The following is a 21183-nucleotide window of genomic DNA, read 5'->3' on the forward strand; positions in this document are numbered from 1 at the left end:
TTCACTGATTATGGTGTAGTCCGTTTCATACCGCCCGAGAGCAGCAGTCCTGGGGATCTGATGACGTTCGATCCTCCAACTCGAAGGGTGCGAAAGCGGCCTCCTATAGCATTTCGAACGCCACAGGAAGGGCATCCGAGAGTTGTGCGGGAGGAGAGCGGGAAAGAATTTGTTTTAGTGGATTGAATTTTCCCGCCTGTAAAGTACATTATTACGTCCGTTGCATTTCTGTATACTACCATTGCTTCTTTTCTCCTTCCTTGCATGTACTATTGTTGTTAGTAGTAGTAGCCACCACAGCATCCGTCTCTAGGAGGGTAACTGTCGGTATTGAGTTAACGTCCTTTCTACCACACAGGGGATGGGTTGGTGCTGCACTGAGGAAAGAGGACTGTCGATTTACTGTTGTGATAGGCCAACTTGCACTCTTGGCCGATCTTGCATTTCCTCAACTGTAACATGCGCAATGCGAGAGTGATCCCAGGTAGACTACTTTTTGTTAATGGCTACTACTGCAAGCAATAGTGGTAACCTTATTGGCAGCAAACGAGTAGATGTTAGTCGGAATCATTATGACGTGTTGGAGGTGAATGCAAGGACAGCTACACCTGCTGATATTAAAAGGAGTTTTAGACGGTATTACTACTACTACTGTTGTTGTTGCCGCCCACATCATAGCCCTCAGGTTGTGCCTCAAGTACCACCCCGACAAGTCAGGTCCTGATGGTATTGGTCGCTTCCAAGAAATTAAGGTTGCTTATGACGTATTGTCGGATACTCTTAAGAAAGCGCAGTAAGTTGATCCATCCCTCCTCCTGTTTGAGGGCCCTTTAGGTTCGACCATATCTTCTTTTATTCACGCGGCACAGTCCCGTTCAATGCTAAGAGGATAGCTGGTATTACCACACTTCCTACATCTTGCGAATACTAGTGGCACTGTAAGGATGCATCCATGCATCTCAGAACCGAACGCCTCCGAGCCCTCATCCAAGCGAGCCAAGCTCGAGACCGTCACACCTGATGGTCACGAGCAGGCTGGTGCTGCCTCTCCTTCGCCAGCCATGGAGAGCAGCGTTGAAGGGATGGGTAATATAGCGGGGACGCGGTCCTGACGACATTGTTTGTACTAGGTGTGAGCCCCCCATCAGATGCCGGGAATAGTGGCGACGATGGTCTTAGCAATCTGAGTATTCCTGAACTTAAGGCTCTAGCACTGGTATGTCGGTGTTAGTGTCAATAACAGACGATGTGTAACTGTATAGGAACGGGGTATCAATATTGCCTATTGCTTGGAGAAATCCGATATGGTTACGGCGATACGTAGGGGGCGGGTGGTCCAGGCGGCACACCAATCCAAAGCTTCATCGGCTAATGCAGCGAGTTCTCCTTCAACAAGCAATAGACCATCTATTCCTAAACCGCCAGGTGGTGGTAGTAGTAGGCTAGGGTAGTAGAGGGAAGTGGTGTATGCTTCCAACAGGTTCATCGTTATTATCACAGTACTGGGCCTTTGAGAGGGAGGCCACGCGGCGTCAACGGTGGCTGAATGTCTCTAATGAGAGCCTTAATGCATCCACAGGCCTTCATGAATGGATGTCGTGGCTACGGAGAGTTATGGACTCAAGTGCAGCATTTATAACGAGTGCTGCCAATGATGTTGGAAGAATGCAGGATGTAGCTGATAAGGAACGTAATAGTATTGGTAGCGAGCACAGTTTGGCGGGGCTGCCGAAATCCACGTCTGAGAAGTTTGATAGGGCCCTCGAGGCTCATCGTAGAATATTAACATCGAGTTTAAGCACCTTTAGGAGGGCTCAACTTGTTCTTGGTCAACTTAATACGAGCCTTATGGGCGCTGCTGGGGCTCTCAAAGCTGCTGATGCCGATCTTGTAGTCGCAGGGAGGCATATGGCGGGCGAAATGAGGAGGTTGAAGGAGTCGGCGAGTAAAATCGCGACTAGTCCCGATCTTATGGCCGAGGCTCAGCGGTATTCAGCGGCTGCCTCGCAAATGCGGTCCGACCTTGCCAGTGATGGGGTCCTCCCGGGTGTGATGGGGGGACAGCAAAGGGCTCCATCATCATCACCAACACGGCAGGCAACTACTCCAGGCGGTGCAGTCGGTCAAGCTCATGATGGGGGTGTAGAGGGACTAAGCAATGCAAGGGGTACGTCTAGTAAGAAGCAGGAGGCTGTTGATGGTGTAAGCCCAGCAGGAGATAGTGCTGCGGCGAAGGAGAAGAGGCCATCAGACGGTACGCCTTCCGAAAGCATTCCTAACTCGGTGGCTACTCCAAGTTATGTGACAGTAAGAATACCCGATAGTTGGCGACCAGGCAGCAAAGTGAGGTTTAGTACGGATCAAGGAGCTGTTAAATTCAAGCCCCCTTCGGGATGCAATCCTGGTGACTTGATGGAGTATGAGCCCATGACTCGTAAGATTAGACTAGTGCCGGTAGCGGCACCTCCGCCTCCTTCTGTCACTGCTTCTGTCGGTAATGGTGTGCCACCACAAGCTTCATAACTCTAGTAGTTGGCTGAGGTGAGTGAGGCCTGTATTGACGTCACTGTACAACACTATACCATTCCATTGCTCCCTACGATAATTTAGTATATTATGAGTTCATTGGAGTAGAGTTTGTCAGGGGAGTCTACTGAGGAGTACTGCTCACACATGGCCCATATGCTGTTGTACACTCTTTCCATGTCTCATATTCATGCTCTTGTTGCTACTACTAAGGAGCCGCATAGAGGGGATTAGTGGTATCAGCTGGGTCGTTCAGCTAACCTCGACCGCGGATAATCAGATTCATCGTAAAAGTGTTAACAGGCATAGACTGGGGTTCGAATACTGGGTCTATTGTTCCGAGGACAGTACGCATCGTTCATAGTATTGTTGGTTTAATTCCGAGTCAATTCGAGCTGTGATTGATGAGTAGATCGAGAAGAAGATGAGAGTCTCATCATGAGACAGTCGCATCACGCGACTAAGGCCCCTTCATCTGCGGCCCTCGATGGCTACTCCCGTGCGGCATTGACTTCCCTATTTTCATCGCAGCAACATCATCGCGAGCAATATTTCGTTCGACTCAACGACAAACTTAAGACAATCGCTCCTCGAGCTCAATTCGGAATATCAGACTCTTTCGGTGTCATTGCTATCAAATGTTGAATTCGTAGACCAACCAGGGCCAGCATAATTCGGCATATTATACTTCTACCCACAAAAGTCGAACTGTTGAAGTTGAGGAGAGTGTGTAGTCCACGCAGTGACCTTATTGTTTTACAAATCCAATTGTTGTTCACTTCGGCATGTTGCAACACCCCGAGGACTAAGGGCAAGGACGAGTTGCTGGTACTCCCGTTACACACAACAAAGACCGATGTGGATAGTTAGTCACGTCTTAGCATGGTGTTTCTCATCGGGTCTCACCATTCGTTCCATTTACATCGATATCTATCAAAACTCATATCAGCGGGCAAGCGGGTGACAGGTTCTCCGCTTTGATCGGGAAGTGATCCTCATGAGAGGGGATCACAATGTAGCGCAGATACCTGGGACTCCTAAGAGTAGCAGTTGCGACTCATGCACCGGTCCTCTGAGTATCCCGTTCGGTGCCAAAACGGACGAAATGCCCCGTTCATTCCCGATGCGGGAGTTGAACTCCCTAATTTCCACATTACTCAGCAGCTGAGCCTCAGCCCGAGTAGCGTTGTGTTGATAGTTCATGTCGTGGCTACGAATAGGAACCATAAGTAGTAGGAATCCCACGAGGAAGGAACTCGTGTTAACATGTCTACCCTCATGTTATCAATACGGCTTTCCATGGTATTCCTCGAAGGATGCCTATCTTGAATTCAGAAAGGAAAAAGATCCATATTCGTCCAATAAACCCGAGGGTTTGCTGAGCATGACCCAAGGCCTCGGCATCGACACTCTGATAACATCTCAGTTACATCTTACCAGAGACGTAGTTCGAGCCGATTACTAGCTGTAACTAGAGAGCCACCATGTAGCACGCATCTGTCACCAACATGGCAGGGATATTGCGCTCAACGGGGTGCTGCACGGCTCCCTCACCATCGAGTTGACTTACGGTAAAGCCCTCCTCCTCCTCCTTGTCGACCAATAGTCACCTTGGACAGTCTGGTGCAGCGCTCAAGGAATACACGTCAAGTGCGTAGACACCCCTTGCGAGCCCTTGGTGGCGAAAGGAAAGGCTAATAGCATTTACATCACAATTTGTAATCTGCCGATGGACAAGCCGCCCAAGAGGAGTACTCTGAGCACTGTAGAGGAGCTAGAGACAGGAACTAGGAGTAATGGGTATCATGTAGGAGTAGTGTAAGGATCAGGACCTTCCTCCATAGTGTAAGTGATGACTGACCTTCCCACCTCCGCCTGCACTATGCAATTGACATGAGCCAAAAAGGAGTCGTACAGGTTCGATTCCTGGCTGTGGGCCTACGTGCTCCTTCAACTTCATGTAGGCCCCATAGGTCTCATTCCATCGACGTTGGAGGTAGAGGACGTAGAGTAACGACGAGATCAGAGCCAGGGTGCCAGCGATGATGCCAGCTATCAGGTACCTAGTACTACTGGTACGCCTTGGTATACGGTCAATGTTCACCAGGGTAGTCCTCCGCCTTCACAGTGCTGGGATGTGATGCCGGCAGGATGGCCGTCGCGTACCATGCATAGACTGTCTGATAGCACGTAGGATACCTGCCATGTTGTTAACCCTCGTCTTTGAATGGCCCTGTCGACCACCTCTTGCGTCCCGTTGATGCATTCACTGACTGTACGGACGTAGTCCTCAGTAGAACAGAGACGGCAGGCCTCAGCCAGATGCCATTCTATAGCCACATACTGCCCACTGCAGATACCTATCAAGGGGCAGGACGTGAGGATGATGACGGGCCGGCTACGGGTCTCTTGAGCTGATGGGAGTAGTGTGGCGACTGGATAGGTAGACTGATTACCGACCGAAGGGTCACAGATAAGGTCAATCTAAGGGGATAGTTGCGGGGCATGGATCCCGGCTGAGATGTTCACGCACCACGGCTATGTTCTGGCATGCTCCAACCTCAGCCGGCGCTACGAGCAGTAAGCCCAGTCCATGACTGGCGGCCCGCACCTCCGTGATGGTCGTGCCAATGGGCACACGGTCTGGCCCCTCCTGCCAACTAAGACGTGACCACGAGACCACCACCTCCCGATCCCAACCTCTGCCATAGTTGACGCCGCGCACTTGCCGGCAACGACAGTCTTGGTAATGTCAGCTCGTCCTGCCATAGCATCAAAGTAGACAGCGCGACCATCGGGTAGAGCCAATGGCCCATACTCTCCAGATATCTACACGACCCGCTCGGTGTAAGAGAGAGAGTGAGGGGCTCCCAGCACCTTGGCACTCAGTGCCTTAAGATCGAACAGACCAGCGCCTATCACAGAGTCGGAGCCGAGGGCCATGGTACAGGAGTCGGCTCCTTCTTCTGAGACCATCCCATTAGGACACGGGAGGCAGGCTGCAGACCCCTCATGGACGGCGAAAGTGTTGGGCTGGACTACAAAATAACTATCAGGGGTCGCTTCGGTTCTTACACTGCAGGGTATGCACGGTGCACCATCCTTAGACGAGTAGTGCCCCTTAGGGCATTCCTGGCATGCGCTGTCAATCAAGGCCTGGCCAGGTTCACAATGATGGCAGTGTGCAGCTCCTCCCCCTCTACTAGAGGTTAGGGAGAAGGATGTGAACGTGAACCTTATAGTGAGGATAAGGCCTACAGTAAACCTTGTCCTCATCACGCTTACTTCGATCCGACTGGCCCTTCACATCGTATTGATATCTCGGTGACTTCTTTGGAAGGAACCAAGACCCCTCTACCTGCATCATATGGCGATAGTCGCATAGGCTCTTGCCCAGCCCGAGCCCCGAAGAAGACCTGTACGATGACGAGGGAGGAAGGGGAAGAGGCGGTGTGCCCGGTACCACAATGACTGGTGGAGTCTCTCCCGCTGCCTGCACTGAGTAGTTAACCTTGAGGACCCCTCGAGCCAGCATGTCAACCCTCCATACCAGTTCCACACCTCTCGTGAGATGCTCTGTTATCTGGCAGCCTACGATGGAAGCTCTAGGGCTGACGACTGACCTCTGTCGCGAGGGACTGCTGACGGGCTTGCCAAGACCCTCCTCGGAACCGGAATGGAAGGGACCAAAGGGCAGGGAATGAATCCACTACCAGCTCTATCGCAGGCACCTGCCCCCAAACCTACTGGCACTCGATATGGATATAGTGCACACCTGCCCAACAGGACATCCTGTACAGCCGCCCTCGGGTGTAGCTATCTTGCCCAACTCCGCCGGGCACCTAAGATCTGTAAAGTGGTTCATGGGAGAGCCACGTACCGAATGCAGAGGCCCTCCTGACGGTCGAGGTAGCTTCCTGTTGGACAGGCCTCACAGGCTGTCGTGATGGTCTCGGTTGGGAGGGGCACGCTCCCAGGCAACAGCGGGTCACAGACCATCGGGGATGACCACCCATAGTATCCCTATACATGGTATAGATATGCTCCATCGCACGATAGCAAGAGAGTACCGTCCTCTTCCACGTCACAGCATCACAGTCCTCATACTGCAAAGAATAGTCCTCAACCGTACATGGTGGTCTCACAGTGCACGAGTTGTCACCAGGAGCTGCGTATCTGCCCCCTAAGCATGCACTTGAGGTCAGGCCCATGAGATGTACTGTCCAGTGGGGCACGGCTGACATGTGGTGGTATTGTGATCAGGGTACTCATCCCTACCACAAGACAAGCACTGCTCTCTTACAGTGCTCGTGAGGAGCCCTGAGAGCAATCTGCCACCCTCCGAAGGGGGGATGCGGATCTCACGTTGGTCGCCATATGGGCAAGGGAGGCAGTGAGTGTCAACAGCCCGGGTGCCATGGAGCTCTATCGAGCGTACCCAAGCTCGATCGAAGCCGTAATCCTCCGACATATCCTTTGAATAGACCCATTCTAACGTGTGTGGTCCCGCTTCCAAGGGCACAGCTCCCTGTACCAGGGTTCGACGTAGCCAGCCAGATAGCAAAGGAGCCCACCTCCTTCCATACAAGATTGCCATCATCGTCCATTGTGGTGTACTCTGGGCCCATCATTGTAGCGCCATCGACTATGAATCGGAAGCCATCGAATTGGTCCTCACCGTCTACCTGTGCGACATGTCCCTGCCTCAACAGCTGCTGTCCTTCTACCATATACACAAAGCGGACCTCGCCGTCCCTAAGCCAGTTGTCCTGTAGTCGAAGGACACTGTCTATATCTGGCTTGTTGTAGTTTACCCCGGAGTGCACCATATCGCTATCTTCACTCACTGCCCAGCTCATGCCTAATGGTACTCACCTAGACTCAACAACAGCAACAGAGGGATACTGACAAGGGCCGTGACTGTCGTCGGGCGTGCTCGTATTGGGTCTAAAGGGCATCCAGGTCTCCCCGACGGCCCAACCAAAGCCAGAACCCCGAGAATGGACACACCAGGTCTTCATAGATGGATGGGCTCCCTCCCTAGCCCAGGACGATTGAACAAACCCTCCACCGATACTGTATCTACCCACTACCACTATAAGGCTCATCGACTATGACAAAAAAGTCGAAAATCTCTCACTGGCCGTTCTGGCATTTAGCACATCGGCCCTCTATGTGGTGATTTAGCAGATGCCCGGTATAGATCTCCCCCTTCTCACAGCTCGTGCTGCAGGGTATATCATGCAGAGGGTCTGGGACCTGGCCAAGACCCTCCCCTGGCGAGAGCCTCTAGATGGTGACTACCTCGCAACTACTGTCTCCATGTGAAAGCCTCTCAGCAAAGATGCTTATGTGATTGGCGCCATCGTCGCGTGCATGTGGGGTTCGGCAGTCCTCTAGGACAGAGTAAACTACATCTTGTGGCCCACAATGGTCCCCCCAACTGCAAGGGATAGTAAAGAAGAGAGTCAGATATCGAGGTAGCATAGTCAAGTCTTGCAAGGTCTAACGATAGCTACTCCATACACGCGTCTGTTTGCCCTTCTAATTGACAACCCAAACCTCCCATACAATCATGAACGGCTGCGCATGCCATTTCCATCCTAATCGTCCTCCCCATCGGAAGAGGACTTCTCCGAGCTCTCCTCCTCTTCCTCATCATCATCATCATCATCATCATCATCATCATCATCATGGTCATCATCGATTCTCGTATCTGCACCCACACGTACAATTAAACTAGTCCCTCGGGACTGACAAAGGAGATCCATCCATTTCCGTAGCACCACTTGGAACTCCTCTACAGTGGCGTCCCCAGGTTCCAGAGCAGACACTGAGTAGGTTACCCAACTCAGCCACAGCAATGATGACAAGACTCATTATCTACGTTCTTCTGCTGCCTTCAAAGCCTCCGGAAAGTTTCTCATATTCAAGTGCATGAGGAAACGCGCCTTCAAATTGAGGACCTGTCGGAAGGGTTCATCAGCTGCATTGCTCGGGCACCACCTACCGTTCCGTTAGTCGCCATCTCGTCCACTTGCTCGACCGTCCGACCCCTATCCCCTCCCCCACTAGTCATGCTATTCCAGTCTGTTGCCGTACTAGGGCGAGTCGAGACACTTCCACTTTGTACAAGGGGCACTACTGATTCCCCCGAGGGCCCCCTGTCATCCATCCTCTCCTAATCTACCAAGCAGCGCTAGAGAATTGACCATCGACTAACAACACAAGCCACACTTCATGATGGCAAACATCTCAAGAGTGGATTGTATGGGAACATCGGAGGTGAAGTCGTGCTACTATCCAGGGCCGAATAGTACTCGGCGAATACATGTGTTGTTAAACACTCTGGTATGGATATTACTACGCCCCAACACGGTGGAATCGTCCACTAGCCGTGATCAACCCCAGTACCTCTATATGGAAAGACCTGACGTGGCATTACCCATTATGGCGAGGTTCTAGCTAAGCGTAACCACTGAATACTCGAATACTTCCCTATAAGGATTGGCCACTCAGAACTCATCATCATATCAATACCTGCCGTGCTCTCAACAGCTTATATCGTGTGTTCCGACACAGCTTGGGAGAGGACGCCCGTAAAGAGCGGTCTCTCTCTATACTATACAACACGCGATATGCACCTCAACACCGTACGAAAATGATGATGGTAATCGAAAAAGTCTCCCGTAGACTCGGCGTCTAGCGAGATCGTCGGCAGAGGGCAATATCGATTCGAATGGTACATGACTATGTCAAAAGGGTGTTGTCAAAAAAGGATCGTCTTATATACTGCTGTTATAGTCGATGCAGCAATGCTGAAGCCATGAGGGATAGGCACAGACTAATGGTGCTGCTGGCCGTGTTCATGATCAAGGGATCGCCCTGGGCTAGCATGTCGACAGGAATCAGCATAGTGGTGATAAGACGATCTATGACCTTGCGAGAGCAAGGCAGATTCACAATGATCGTCACCATGGCGAAGCGAAGAATTGTCAACCGCCACAGTGCACGGAGAGAGACGTCTACCATATAGGGTAAAGAGACAGGAAAGGGAAGGCTGTCTTCAGTGAGCATGCATAAGAAGGAAGATCAACGAGACGCATGCAAGTGAGTGTGAGAAACTATCATTCTTAGTGCGCTCACAAATGGTGATGATGTTGGTTTATAACTCAGGCACGCTGCTGTTGTTGTCTGGCCTTCTCTATACCCTCGTCGAGTGACTGATCGAAGATCCCACAAGATTCATCCACAAATCATATTACCTTGCAGAGCTCCTCTACAACAGTGTCTTCCAACATGATGAGAGTCCCATCAGGCTTCATGAGGCAAACCTCAACATTCTTCCCACTAGGGTCCACCACCTCTAGCAAAGCTCTGACCGCCATTTCGATCGTCTCTTGCTCGGCCATGTCCTCCTTGTAATTTTTCTCGAGGTAATCGCTCACTGTAGAGCGGCATATATAGCGGCCCAAAGCTAAGATATATTACCAGTCTTGCTGTTCCTCCCGATAGCAGCGGCCTTCCACGAGTTAAACGAACCAGAAGGGTCCGTTTGGTATCTACCATTCGAGTGCCTTGATCATCACTTCGCCAACCGGCCTACAATTGAGGTTTCTTCAGTTCGTTTTGCCCGATAATCAGCGTTGAGATTCCGAAAGGACGGGCACCTGAATGGTGTTTTACGCACGAACACGGCAACAATGGTCAACATGAGCCCAAGGGTATCACCTCCCTTATAGGTGTACTGCTGCTGGACACCCGCGATGTATCGAGCGACATAATCCACCGTTGGTTGGTCCTCCACATTGAGACGGTAGCTTTGGCACTCTACACGAGCCTTGTTGGCCAACACCTATCATCAAGGACAGTGTCGGCCCCAGTCACGCGGACCCGCCCTATTACCCTTGCGTCCGCGTTAAGTCCAGCGAAGGCTAGCATCACATGCTGATCGATTTTGAGGATCTTACGAACCGTCCTGAGATCACGACTAGTAGAGGTGGCATCGTGAAGGCGCCATACCTGGGATCCTGAAGCTTAGGGATGGCCTTCCTCTCAACAGCGAGGACGGCAGTGTCCTTCCCTCGGACTCCAACGGCTGTGGTTCCCTTCCTCACAGCCTCTAACGCGTATCTTACAGAGTCGATATCAAGTTGAGACACTCCCGAGATGTGACCGGTGCTTACTCAACTTGGAAGAGATGACCATCGGGCGAGAATACGGTGATGGCGCGGTCGTAACCCGACATTAGGTAGGGGGATAGGGTGTAGCAAAAACTAGGGAATACTAGCGAATCACGAAAGACCTGGTCCAACTACTGAGGCATTCGGGTAGGGCGACCCAGTCTCTGGTACATTCAAGTAAGGACTCATTGGGTGCCACACAATAGCGATATACTATGAGGATCGAGCTTCACGTTGATTCTATCAATTTTGAATAAGCAAGAACAACAGCTCTCGAGCCTTCGAACCGCCCCTTATTCGACCGTAGACACGATGTGAGCGAGGACCACCAAAGGGTGCTGCTACGGAGATTCTTGCAAGTAACTATAAAGTCCAGAGGCATACACGGAGGTCGAACGTGGCGAAGCGTCCTTAGCGCACTCGATTATTCCCCTTCGTGCGGAATATAGGTCAAGAAGTACCATCGTCCAGAGGCTACACCATAAGGAACTATTGAAAATGCCGATGCCACTGATGGGGACCATGTCTGATATGCTCTACCCTATCTAGCGGCAGACGTCTCACGGCGCCCGCCCATTAACCCTATCCCTGGCCAGGCCCAGTCATTGTCAAACTAGATAGCGACATCGAGATCTCGAAGGGATTAGTAGGGCATTTAGACGTCTTACTGCCTGCTCCCTCCGACCTACGGCTTGACCAGTAGAGAACACCCCGACTCAGTTTGGCACATGCAAGTGCATGAAAGAAGCACATTCTATCTCGCTCGCCCTCATCAGAGTTGTCTCACGGAAGTCGCCACTTTCGCTGAACCCCAGGGTGAATGGGTATCGAAACCGCTACCCCTTCAACGCTTCTAAGTCGAGCCTGGCACCTGAGCTTTGCCTTTGACAGAACTCCTACTATCTGCTGATGTCCTTAGACCGCACTCGCATCGACAGCTTCCAATTCGGCATCCGAATTCAACGTCGAATGAATATCGCCGCTTGGCGCCGTCCGCCGTCACGGGGCATCACCATGAAAAGCAATCAGAAATGTGTTCGGCCCTAAGCCTGAAGGATGTCTCCAAGCATTCGAGAGAATCTTCATCTTGGCCGTTTACACAGGACAACATCGAGAGGTCTGCGTTGGAGTAATCTCCAAAAAGAGATGTTGGCGGACGAGTCAGTGCTGCGTGATCTGCGTCAAGATGCCGACGTCGGTGACAGGTTCATCACCACCGTGCTTGAGCTGTGTCTGTCTGCTAATAGAGAAACTAAGCTATCCCTCAATCGAGTGAATCAGGAGGACGGCTAAGACATATGAGGCTAATATGTCGGCATTCCTTCACGACGGCTTATCTTCGTACAAATACATGCCCGCTAGTACCAGATCCACTCCTTCTGATCAACCGTGGATGTTGTTCCGATTCATCTAACGGCAGTATGGAATGATGAATTCTCTTGCTTTGTTACATATGCGGCCCTCATGTGAGGGAAATCACAATAGGGCCCGTAGCCGCCTATATGGTACATCAGGGTACACCATCTCGCCTGCAGTCCTAGTTCCGATGGGATGGAGAAAGTTCCTCGAGGGCCTCTTGAGATATTCGTGAGGTTCAAGAGCGAGGGGTATCCAGCACTTTCAGAGGGCCTGGGAAAACTACGAAAACGGATTTACCCCCAATCTAGAAAACCAGATTCCACAGGCTGTGAGCGCGTAGGATGAGTTTGAGCAAGACATCGTCTCACAGATCCGACATGTTGAAGCTTCTGCAAAAACTCCATGGAAATGGGTGAATAAGCGGTGATAATGTATCAGGAGTGCGAACTGTGTGATGAGGGTTTCCTCCTGTCGCATCCCATGCTCAGTCTATGGGTGTTCAAAGGGTTCAGGCCTTAGGGTTGTGTTACCAACTAAGTGGGCTCGATCGCTACATTCACAACCAGCATAGATGGACGCAATCTCAGGCCAGATTAATGATCTGGCCGATTAATCTGAGATTATCGCAGTTAGCCGCTTCCAGTAGCTGTTCCGGCGGTTTTTCCTCATGTCGGATCTGTTGCGCAGAACACTCGTGTTCACAGTGCTAATTCTGAACAAGGTTGAGAGCACGAGCGTGGAGCTGAGAAATGTAAGATTACGGAATGAACTCATCGTGATGGTGGGCATTGCAGCATAGCAGGTTCATATATGTTTATTTTTCGCGCACATTGCTGCTATCCCAGTCACTCAGGTCCCTTCAAAATGCGGACTGCACTCCATCGCAAAAGACGACATCTACCTTGAGCTCGACTCAGATTATCAACAGGTGAAACTCATCCGCAGGAACGAGTAGGAGATCATAAAGCGACCGAGTATTATCAACGATGACAATTCTTGCTAATAGGTTGAGGCTGATACCGACTCACTATCTCATCGATCGGTCCTCATTCGTATCGTTCGACGGTCCCGAGAAATGCCAGAGAGCTCTGAGTACTCATCTTCATCGAGCTGTTGATCTGGCTGAGAATGTCACAGAGTCGCGACCGAAACATATTCCACTCGGGACATCAGATCAGCAGAAGGCGCGGGTGTCCTTTATTATGAGTAGTCTAGAGCGTGGTGGAGATGGAATATACCGAGAAAAGGAATCTGGAGTTATCTGGGTGTTACTTGGTATTTTGTTCGAGGAGATCAAAAAGGCGATCCCAGAGCAAGGGAAATCGATTAACGTGGTACGTTCGCGAACACTGAAAGGACGACACCTGAGACGGTTGGAATCTTTGCAGGCAGTTGACCTTAAAGCACATACTCTACTATATAAATACAACCAGATAGTATGCGGTCATGATGGAGCATGCCTATCGACTCCTGCCGAATACAGTCTCCATTTCAGAGAGGATTCGGATGGCATCTATGCCTTGAGTGATGGCATGTGAGGCCGGCTATTCATTCCCGCCCTTCCCACCATCGTTCTACTGTGTCAGACTCTCTTTGTATCCAGGACCCGGCTTGCGCTTGAAAGGCGTTAGTAGCTTACTTACGATCTCAGAGACGGCCGAAGCGCATAACTGCTGCTTTGACCGAGTTTTAGCTCGCTGGCTGCACACTGGGACCGTGCTCGGGAACCGAGGGTCCACGCTACCCTATTCCGAAGGGGAGAGTCAAGCAACTGTGAATGGGATAGCTGAGGGAAACGATGCCGCCGTAGACCCGGGGCTCCTACTTGAATGGGAATCCAGTCTGGCGGCCTTGTACAGCCGGGTATCGAAATTGATACAAGAAGGGTCAATCCCCGGATACTTTCTGCGAGATGTAAGAATGGATCTGCGTAGTAACGGTACAGAGAACCACAAAGACATCTTCCTTGAGTGGTTCCACTTCCGCTTAGGGCGTATATTGTCTCGCGCGATTCTCACCTATTGCGGAGCATTCAAGATTCGACGGCCATTATGGGCTGGCCATCAAGAAGGACGGCTCGGTCGAGACTTACTTCTCCACGAGGAATGATATCAACTTCATAAAGCCGTAAGTAACCTCTGGGGCTTTCAACGTGCTATCAGCTCAGCAAGTGACATATATCAATCTGTCTGATATCCATCTCATCAAAAACCTACCGATTCGAACTCACTGGCCGAGTTGGAGGTTGTGGAGTCTTTTAGGTTGGTAAAACAGAGGTGGCACACTCCTCGATCCTCTGATAAAGCCGAAAGTTGTCGGAATGGGCTTCACCGAGTACTAGAATATGTTTTGAAAGATAGGAAGAATAACGCAGAAGGGATATCGGGACTAACTCGATACAAAGCGAAACTACTATGGATGGAGCGCGCATGGATGCCCTTGTCGGACTGGGAGTTTGGTCCGAAGGTCTATGAGGTCCGTCTGGATAGTCTGGCTTGTAAACTCATAGCGAAAACTATGGAGGCCAAGGAGCGAAATCCCATCACGAAAAAGGAGCTCCAAAAAGTGACGTTCAATGTAAGCATCAGGGGTAGCTGCTATTCCGACTCTACACGGAGCGTTCGCCTCTTCATAGAAGCAACAGTGCGTGCTGCATCGTGCTGCTTTGCCCTGCATTGGACATGTTTGACAGGACGATACTATGTGCCGCTTCACCGTGTCCAATGGATTCCTAGGGCACTACGAACTTGGACTCAGCGGATCGCTCGATATTAACTACATCCAAGGGCCCGAGTAAGATGCGCGGGAAATTCACAGAGCTAACCTAGCCCGGACTCTCCCTTTATCAGGGGTATATTCCACAAACCAGACGGATTGATGACGAAGCTGGAAACGCTGCTAGTATTCCCTCGAGATGGAATTGCCGAAAATGCAAGGATATCGGAACTCTGCAGAGATGTTTTTATAGCCTATCTAATTGCCGTCTCTTCGGTTGCACCACCGGGTGTGGATTTGATGCCTTCTTTTAAATCCGAGCTGTCCGAAGATGGTTCTGGGCGACGATTTAACACCAGCAGCCCGAATGTCGTAGCCGGAATGAAGAGCCTCTTTTCCATTGCTAAAGTTGTAAGAAAGATCTCAGCAGTATCGCGGTTCGAAAGTTCGGATGCATCCGTGAATCCAAGCTGAGTTTTTACTTGAGTATCTTTCTCAGTTGGACATTCTTACGCTCGGTGACTACTCGGAGCCAAAGGAGCCCCGCCACCCTTCGCCGACTCACGAAAAGGTCTTCAAATAATTTTTTGTATTCGCTGTATAGCTGTTCTTGATGGTGACCATGTAACCGCTATGTTGCGTTGTGGGACAGAGAAGGGCTTAGTGGGCCTTCTGGAGCGGGTCTCATACTGGCCTGAAGCACAGCAGGTAAACTAGTAGCAGTATGGAAGCTTTCCTCGGAGCGCAGAAGACTCAAAGCTGAGATACTCAATGAGTTCTTCTACCGCGTGTCGATCACTCCTTGCAAGTATCTAACAATAACATCTTGAGTCGGCATCACTCACGAACTATAGTGCGACAAAGGCTTCGTAACGAATACAGTGGCTTCCACTGAGTGGCAACAGAACATCCAAATACATAGGATAACGTCAGAAAGTAAAGTTGTTGAGTGAGTGAGAGCATTTGCTATATGATTTGTTGTCTTATTGGTGACAGAGCCGTTGGGAAAAAATAGACTCTCGGGTACTGAGGAATCCTCAGTGAGGATCATACGGTCGTCAGTGGTAGTATATACGACATCTCCAAGAGATAGAATGACTTCGCGGTGCATTTCCTCAAACAAACTCTACAAGCACGTACTTAATCGACATCCACAGAGGAGCCATGCAAGGCTGCCGGATTCGATCATTTACTTGTGAGTCGATCGAGGCCACGAAGAATCGATCCCTCCACCAGAGGTCTAGCAAACTTCAACTTTCTGAAAGGGATCAAGACCAAGCATCCAGAGAGGAGCTCGTATAAGGTCACTATGGAGATGGACATCTCACATCTCAATGATTGCTGCTCTTGCTCGGACAGATCGCGGAGGCGCGACTGGCAGTACAAACGAGGTCCTCTTGGCAAATAATGAGTGAGACTTCTTCAGGTCGAGAATGGTTGCAGTCGTGGGAATGCGCTATTGAGCTTCTCTGGGATAGAGTCTATCTCACCGATCCCTCTATCTACTGACGGCAACTAGTCTTCCAATCTATCGGTTGGTCATAAGTCCTGCTGCTGTTATTTTGTGACATGGTCTTATGCACTGTAAGAATATCATGGTGTTGAGTCGCAAGTAGTCTCAACACGATTTCGCACCATTACTAGATTATCACAACCAGCACAGGCAATTTAGAGGGTGGAAGAATACGATTAAGCAACACGACAGGGGCATTCTTGAAAAGTCGATTGATGTGTGTGACCTTCAATCCGTCAAACCATCTGGGTACCTGCTCAAGAAAGATGTATGCAAAACCGTAGAGCTACAGCCACCTTGACTTAGTCAGCCACGGATGCTGCAGGGCTTCTCGGGCAGTAGGCCTCAAGTTAGGATCGAGTTGGAGGCACTGGGTGATGAAGTCGAGGAATGCCTCATCGTTCGTGCCTAATACAAGAGGTCCCCCTCTAGCGGAATGCTAGGTTTCCTACGCATGCGTTGGTGTAGACTAGTCTCTTTGGGAACGAGGATCTGGAGTAACCGAGGCGTCGAGGGTGGCGAGGCGCGCTGGCGGTTATCTGTGATGCTCATGTCTGTGATGCCATCAGGAATCGACCAGCCTCACCCCATGATGCCGATCTCGAAGTGCTCATATCCCTCATGCCATGCACCGGTGGATGCTCCATGTAGATCTGGCGATCCCGGGTGAAGTAGCGAGGTATGAGCCTAATCACAAATAGTCTACTCTCTGCTACATGATGATACACCTACTTCCCCAGTCGCATCATATGCTCTGGGAAAGGACCAATAATCCCTATAACACGAGCAAGAAGACTCTGGATCTGAACACACCAATAGATCGGACGGATGACCACCTCGGGCCTACGGAATCGTTCTGAAACAGAACTGTTGAGGTCCAAAGCTCAGCCACTATGCAACCGAGTGACCAGATGTCGATCGATGTATCATAGGACAGCCCCAGGATGACCTGAACACGAGCAATGGACGGTAGACAGGAGCGACGCTGACCTCTGGAGCGCGGTAGCATCTGCTCTGAATATAGGTAGCTAGGTGGTCCGTGATGAAGCAACTACTGCCAAAGTCGATGACCTGACCCGAGGACGGCCTGTTGGCTCAAGGGAGGTAGGGCACTATGACCACCTTCACGGAAGCTGTGGTGTAGCTCTGGAGTAAGATATTCTCAGGCTTCAAATCACAGTGCATGAGGCCCATAGAGTGGATGTACTCCAAGGCTGTTAAGACCTATGAGGATATATACCATACACAGGCGGAACTGCAGAGTTGACGAGAGTTGGTGTATTAGACTATGGCTGAGATGGACCCTATGCACCTGGTGCGTGATCTTCTGCAGACGACCAATGGTGAAGTACTGGGACACAGGGGCCTGCTCCTGACACACGACCTCAACGGCGGAGCGAGATAGCCTCCCAAGGATACCAACAATGGCGTTGTCGGAGGGGTAGCAACCGGGCTCCCAAACGCTGGGACAGGCGACAAGGGCTGGGGTGGCGAGCTCACTCGTGTAAGCTTCGAGAATTCATACCTGGTCAGTAAGGCAACGCAATCCTCGTCCCCCTCGAAACAGAACTCACAGATTATCCCTCAGCAGTTCCGTGACAATTATGAGATGTTCCTTATGATAAAAGTAATCGATCATCCTGGGAAAACCAAGGATGCAGGCTGAAGCCGATAACGCCTTCTAATGGGTCCTACCTCAGGCATCTGGTCTTGTCAATGTCCCCATCAGGGGCGTTCAACTGCAGTAGGCTGAGTAGTTTGATCTCATCCAAGCTCTGGTCGAAGAAGTCCTTATCATTCTTGATGATCTTCATACAGACCTATCGCGCAAGCATGAACAGAGCAAGTAGAGGATATTAGATATCACGTGTTGATTGAATCGCATGTCCCAAGCTTGGACCGCTTTGCTGAAGGCCGCTGATCCCAGAAAACCCACCACTCGATACCTACCAACGCACTGGGGAAGCCAGCCGAACGACAACCAGTCCACAGTGATCTCAGGATGAGGATAATCCTGTGTTACTCCCTCGAGCCCGCAAGAGACTGCGCGGCCCTACTTGGGGGCACTTCTCAGGACTACCTCGCTGCAATGACCATGTTAGTGACGACTTGGAACTCCTTGGTCTCCTCAAAACCGGTTCTGTTCCGTTCATAGACCACATTCAAAGGGAGGACATCGTATGTGCCTTCAGTGGCAAGGCTAATGACCCCCACTGCCACGGATGGACTTACAAGACTCGGCCCTTGGGGGCGTCCGCAGGGCCTTGCTACCAACCGTTGGGATAGCCTCTAGGGACGGCTCACGGTGCCTGCAGACTCCCGCTGGAAGCCTGTGATGTGGCATGGTCCTACCATTTGAGGGGATAAAAATCGTCCCGGCTGGCAGATCTAGGATGGCCATAAACGAGATTATTCCTCCGCCACATGGCAGCATCATGGCGAGCTACGACCTCAGCTTTCACAACAGTAACGCGATGGGCTTTCCCAAAGGCATCGTATCTGATCGTACATCCACAGGTGAAGGCCGAGCACACAGAGAGTTGTGACCTCTGGCGAACTACCGAGTGATGCAGAAGAGCGATCCCGCCTAGTAGATTTCCGTGAGTATGTGAAATGTTATTTCGTATGTGGATTTCCGACTATAATACCCGCACAAACGTCCAATATCTCGCATCGCTTGGTAACAGAAGGCAGTAGCCTCACCTCAAGCTGGTACGTGACTCGGCCCGCTGCTGCTGCTGCTGCCGCTGCTGGTGATGATGATGGATAGTGTTGTGAAGTATCGGCCGGCGGCACACGGTCTTTAGGAATGTCCGCTCCTGACCTTCCGAATGACGGACTCGGAGGCTTCTCCGGTTCAGAACCTGAGTTGAACGGACAAGGCATCTTCGGAAGGGATACCACAGTACACGAGGAATGGTTGCCTTCCTCTGACGTGGAAGGTGAAGCATTTCCATCAACAGCAGAGGCGACAGGATGGGCCTGTAAAATAGTAATAGCCGTATGCAAATTCTGTGGGACGATCGAGCAGCAAGGGACAAGGACCACAGAGTGCCGGTACCAGCAGCAGCTCATCATCGTCATCCACTCCAACGTTGGTATCGCCCGAGGGCCGATCAAGTCCATCAAGGGTTGGAGGGGCCTATTACGGCACAATAGGAGTGAGGAGGCGGAGCTGAGCAAGCTACATGGCTAGCTATACTGCCTCTGCCCTGACGCTCATTGAGGGCTATCTCCCGCATAAGCTCGTTCTCTTCCACATCTCGCACGCGGTACCCGGGGTCACGGTCATCCCGGTACTCGTCCCAGTCACCCCATTCGTCTGGCGGAGGATCAGGGTAGCCAGGCAGACTGTGATGATGGAATCGATCTGGGAAGCTGCCACCATCCTTGCTCACCGAGGGGCTCTAGGTATGTAGTGATCTGAGTGTTGGCCTTCCTGTAGCAGTGTCCCCAAGGTATGGCCGCCAGAGGGTGACCTCGGATCTAGAAACTCAACGCTGATCCTCAGCAGATGAGGTCTGGCTACAGGAGCCCTTATCCCGACTTCTCCCTCGGAGTACGTCCAAGGGGACCGAGCGATCGACTGTTGGGGTCACATCACACGCTGGAGATGCGATAAGATCGTCGAGACGCCGATTCAGCTCCTCATCTGACTTCACAGTGCTACCTGAAATGACACAGGTCAGGTCCTGATGATCACCACAAGAACTCACTTCCGAGAATATCCATTACGATGCCCTCAGCGGACGCAGTCGGGAAACCCTGAGAGCAACTGCTCGAGGATGATGACGATGAGCCAGAAGCTCCCAAGGTGGAGGGAGCTGCACTGCTCGGAGCTGAGATGATGCCCACTGGAGAGTGAGGAGGCATTGAATTCATCACCAGTAGTTAGTGCACTATGATAATGACTGAGGGAATGCGTCAGCAGCCTGAGATTCTCATAAAATCTTTCCTCAGTGCTGACCCCTCCGAATGATGGTTCTTTCTTATCCCCACAGCGCTGGTCGCGAATTAGACTGGCGGCTCGGTGCAACTGGCAGGCCAAGATGATGAGGGCTCCTCTCAGAGATAAAACTTACAAGGTTCGCAGCTTCCTCGGAAGCCTTCCTGGCTTCACTACTCGTCATGGTATTCAAAGTTGCCTGGTCCGACAAGAAGTCCGCTAAGGCGTTGAAGACCCCACCAGTGGCAGCTGCTGGGGGAGTGGAGACTCTGGCAAGGGAAAGGTGTCCATAAAGGAGGGAAGCAAACCGTCAGCGTACGGTCTGGTCCTCGAGGCCGATGACCCAGTTACGGCGGACGCGGCAGCCTCCGATGGGGATGCCATGTTCCAGGTCGAGGAAAGCCTACCAGGCACTGCAAAGACAGCGTGCCAGTTAGACCATTGGTCAAGCGATTGAGTCATCAGCCAGTCATCATTGAGCCTATATGGGTCGTCGGTATGTGATAGCACTACTGGTAGCGAATTGATAGCACTCCTAGCGTCCCTGGTTGAAAACACACAAGCACGAAGAGTTTGAAGGTGAACGGCCGACGCCCCAAACAGGACACATCATCGGTGATAAGTCAGCATTGGTAACCATAGAGGATCTTCCCACCACAAAGAGATCCTATCCTACTACGCCAAGCACATGGCCGCAAAACTCCGCTACGACTAGGAATGAACGCTGGACTACTCATGGTCATGTTATGCATGATCTAGCTAGTATGATCTATGATCGCGGCGATCAAGTGCGACAGGGAGAGGCTTTACATTCCTTTTTCTTATAAAAATGAGATCTTAACACTGGGTGATTCCCGTCTATGCTACTGCAGAGAAACGAGTGATCAGACACGAGTGATAACTACCAGAGCATGGCTGTAGTATGAAAATCAGTTTCGAGA

At 51.1% G+C, this 21183-nt stretch overlaps 9 protein-coding genes across 10 annotated transcripts in view; 3 read left to right on the forward strand and 6 right to left on the reverse strand.

The window, feature by feature from the left end:
- The window catches only part of Pmar_PMAR010209 (hypothetical protein), a gene marked incomplete at both ends in the record, with an annotated part of 325 nt that extends 123 nt beyond the window's left edge, over positions 1-202 (forward strand). Inside the window, 2 exons of the mRNA XM_002788624.1 lie at positions 1-15; positions 179-202. Of these exons, the coding sequence (XP_002788670.1) occupies positions 1-15; positions 179-202 (39 nt within the window). The remainder of the gene's footprint in view (positions 16-178) is intronic.
- Positions 203-502: 300 nt separating this feature from the next.
- Positions 503-1231, forward strand: Pmar_PMAR010210 (chaperone protein dnaj, putative; the record flags this gene model as incomplete). Its single annotated transcript, XM_002788625.1, has 5 exons — positions 503-636; positions 686-793; positions 835-896; positions 964-1086; positions 1131-1231. The coding sequence occupies 5 exons, from the start codon at positions 503-505 to the stop codon at positions 1229-1231; spliced, it is 528 nt and encodes a 175-aa protein (XP_002788671.1).
- Positions 1232-1848: 617 nt separating this feature from the next.
- Positions 1849-2760, forward strand: Pmar_PMAR010211 (hypothetical protein; the record flags this gene model as incomplete). Its single annotated transcript, XM_002788626.1, has 3 exons — positions 1849-2254; positions 2336-2494; positions 2645-2760. The coding sequence occupies 3 exons, from the start codon at positions 1849-1851 to the stop codon at positions 2758-2760; spliced, it is 681 nt and encodes a 226-aa protein (XP_002788672.1).
- Positions 2761-4619: 1859 nt separating this feature from the next.
- Positions 4620-5502, reverse strand: Pmar_PMAR010212 (hypothetical protein; the record flags this gene model as incomplete). The annotated part of the gene is made up of 6 exons (XM_002788627.1): positions 4620-4706; positions 4771-4886; positions 4983-5010; positions 5060-5179; positions 5227-5355; positions 5404-5502. The coding sequence occupies 6 exons, from the start codon at positions 5500-5502 to the stop codon at positions 4620-4622; spliced, it is 579 nt and encodes a 192-aa protein (XP_002788673.1).
- Positions 5503-8129: 2627 nt separating this feature from the next.
- Positions 8130-9504, reverse strand: Pmar_PMAR010213 (hypothetical protein; the record flags this gene model as incomplete). The annotated part of the gene is made up of 4 exons (XM_002788628.1): positions 8130-8359; positions 8414-8492; positions 8537-8707; positions 9466-9504. 4 exons carry the CDS (start codon positions 9502-9504, stop codon positions 8130-8132), a joined length of 519 nt encoding a protein of 172 aa, XP_002788674.1.
- Positions 9505-9698: 194 nt separating this feature from the next.
- On the reverse strand, positions 9699-10774 carry Pmar_PMAR010214 (proteasome subunit alpha type, putative; the record flags this gene model as incomplete). The annotated part of the gene is made up of 8 exons (XM_002788629.1): positions 9699-9749; positions 9792-9973; positions 10018-10088; positions 10133-10196; positions 10258-10381; positions 10432-10504; positions 10549-10659; positions 10713-10774. The coding sequence occupies 8 exons, from the start codon at positions 10772-10774 to the stop codon at positions 9699-9701; spliced, it is 738 nt and encodes a 245-aa protein (XP_002788675.1).
- A 5750-nt stretch (positions 10775-16524) lies between these two features.
- On the reverse strand, positions 16525-18640 carry Pmar_PMAR010215 (protein kinase, putative; the record flags this gene model as incomplete). Of its 2 annotated transcripts, none has more annotated exons than XM_002788630.1 (15): positions 16525-16549; positions 16593-16704; positions 16749-16835; positions 16883-16983; positions 17029-17099; positions 17144-17245; positions 17287-17367; positions 17419-17520; positions 17609-17662; positions 17716-17821; positions 17871-17936; positions 17992-18116; positions 18164-18242; positions 18377-18482; positions 18529-18640. In XM_002788630.1, the coding sequence occupies 15 exons, from the start codon at positions 18638-18640 to the stop codon at positions 16525-16527; spliced, it is 1329 nt and encodes a 442-aa protein (XP_002788676.1). The 2 variants fall into 2 exon arrangements, with proteins under 2 accessions (XP_002788676.1, XP_002788677.1); XM_002788631.1 differs by having other exon boundaries at positions 17609-17668.
- A 107-nt stretch (positions 18641-18747) lies between these two features.
- Pmar_PMAR010216 (hypothetical protein) lies at positions 18748-20028 on the reverse strand (the record flags this gene model as incomplete). The annotated part of the gene is made up of 8 exons (XM_002788632.1): positions 18748-18795; positions 19000-19160; positions 19206-19278; positions 19358-19438; positions 19485-19647; positions 19695-19782; positions 19826-19966; positions 20013-20028. 8 exons carry the CDS (start codon positions 20026-20028, stop codon positions 18748-18750), a joined length of 771 nt encoding a protein of 256 aa, XP_002788678.1.
- Positions 20029-20047: 19 nt separating this feature from the next.
- Positions 20048-20265, reverse strand: Pmar_PMAR010217 (hypothetical protein; the record flags this gene model as incomplete). Its single annotated transcript, XM_002788633.1, has 1 exon — positions 20048-20265. A coding segment is annotated over one exon (218 nt), but the record flags the coding sequence as incomplete, so codon positions are not given.
- Positions 20266-21183: the final 918 nt, after the last annotated feature.

This window comes from Perkinsus marinus (genome assembly GCF_000006405.1).
Source record: "Perkinsus marinus ATCC 50983 genomic scaffold scf_1104296927884, whole genome shotgun sequence".
Classification (NCBI taxonomy): Eukaryota; Perkinsozoa; order Perkinsida; family Perkinsidae; genus Perkinsus; species Perkinsus marinus.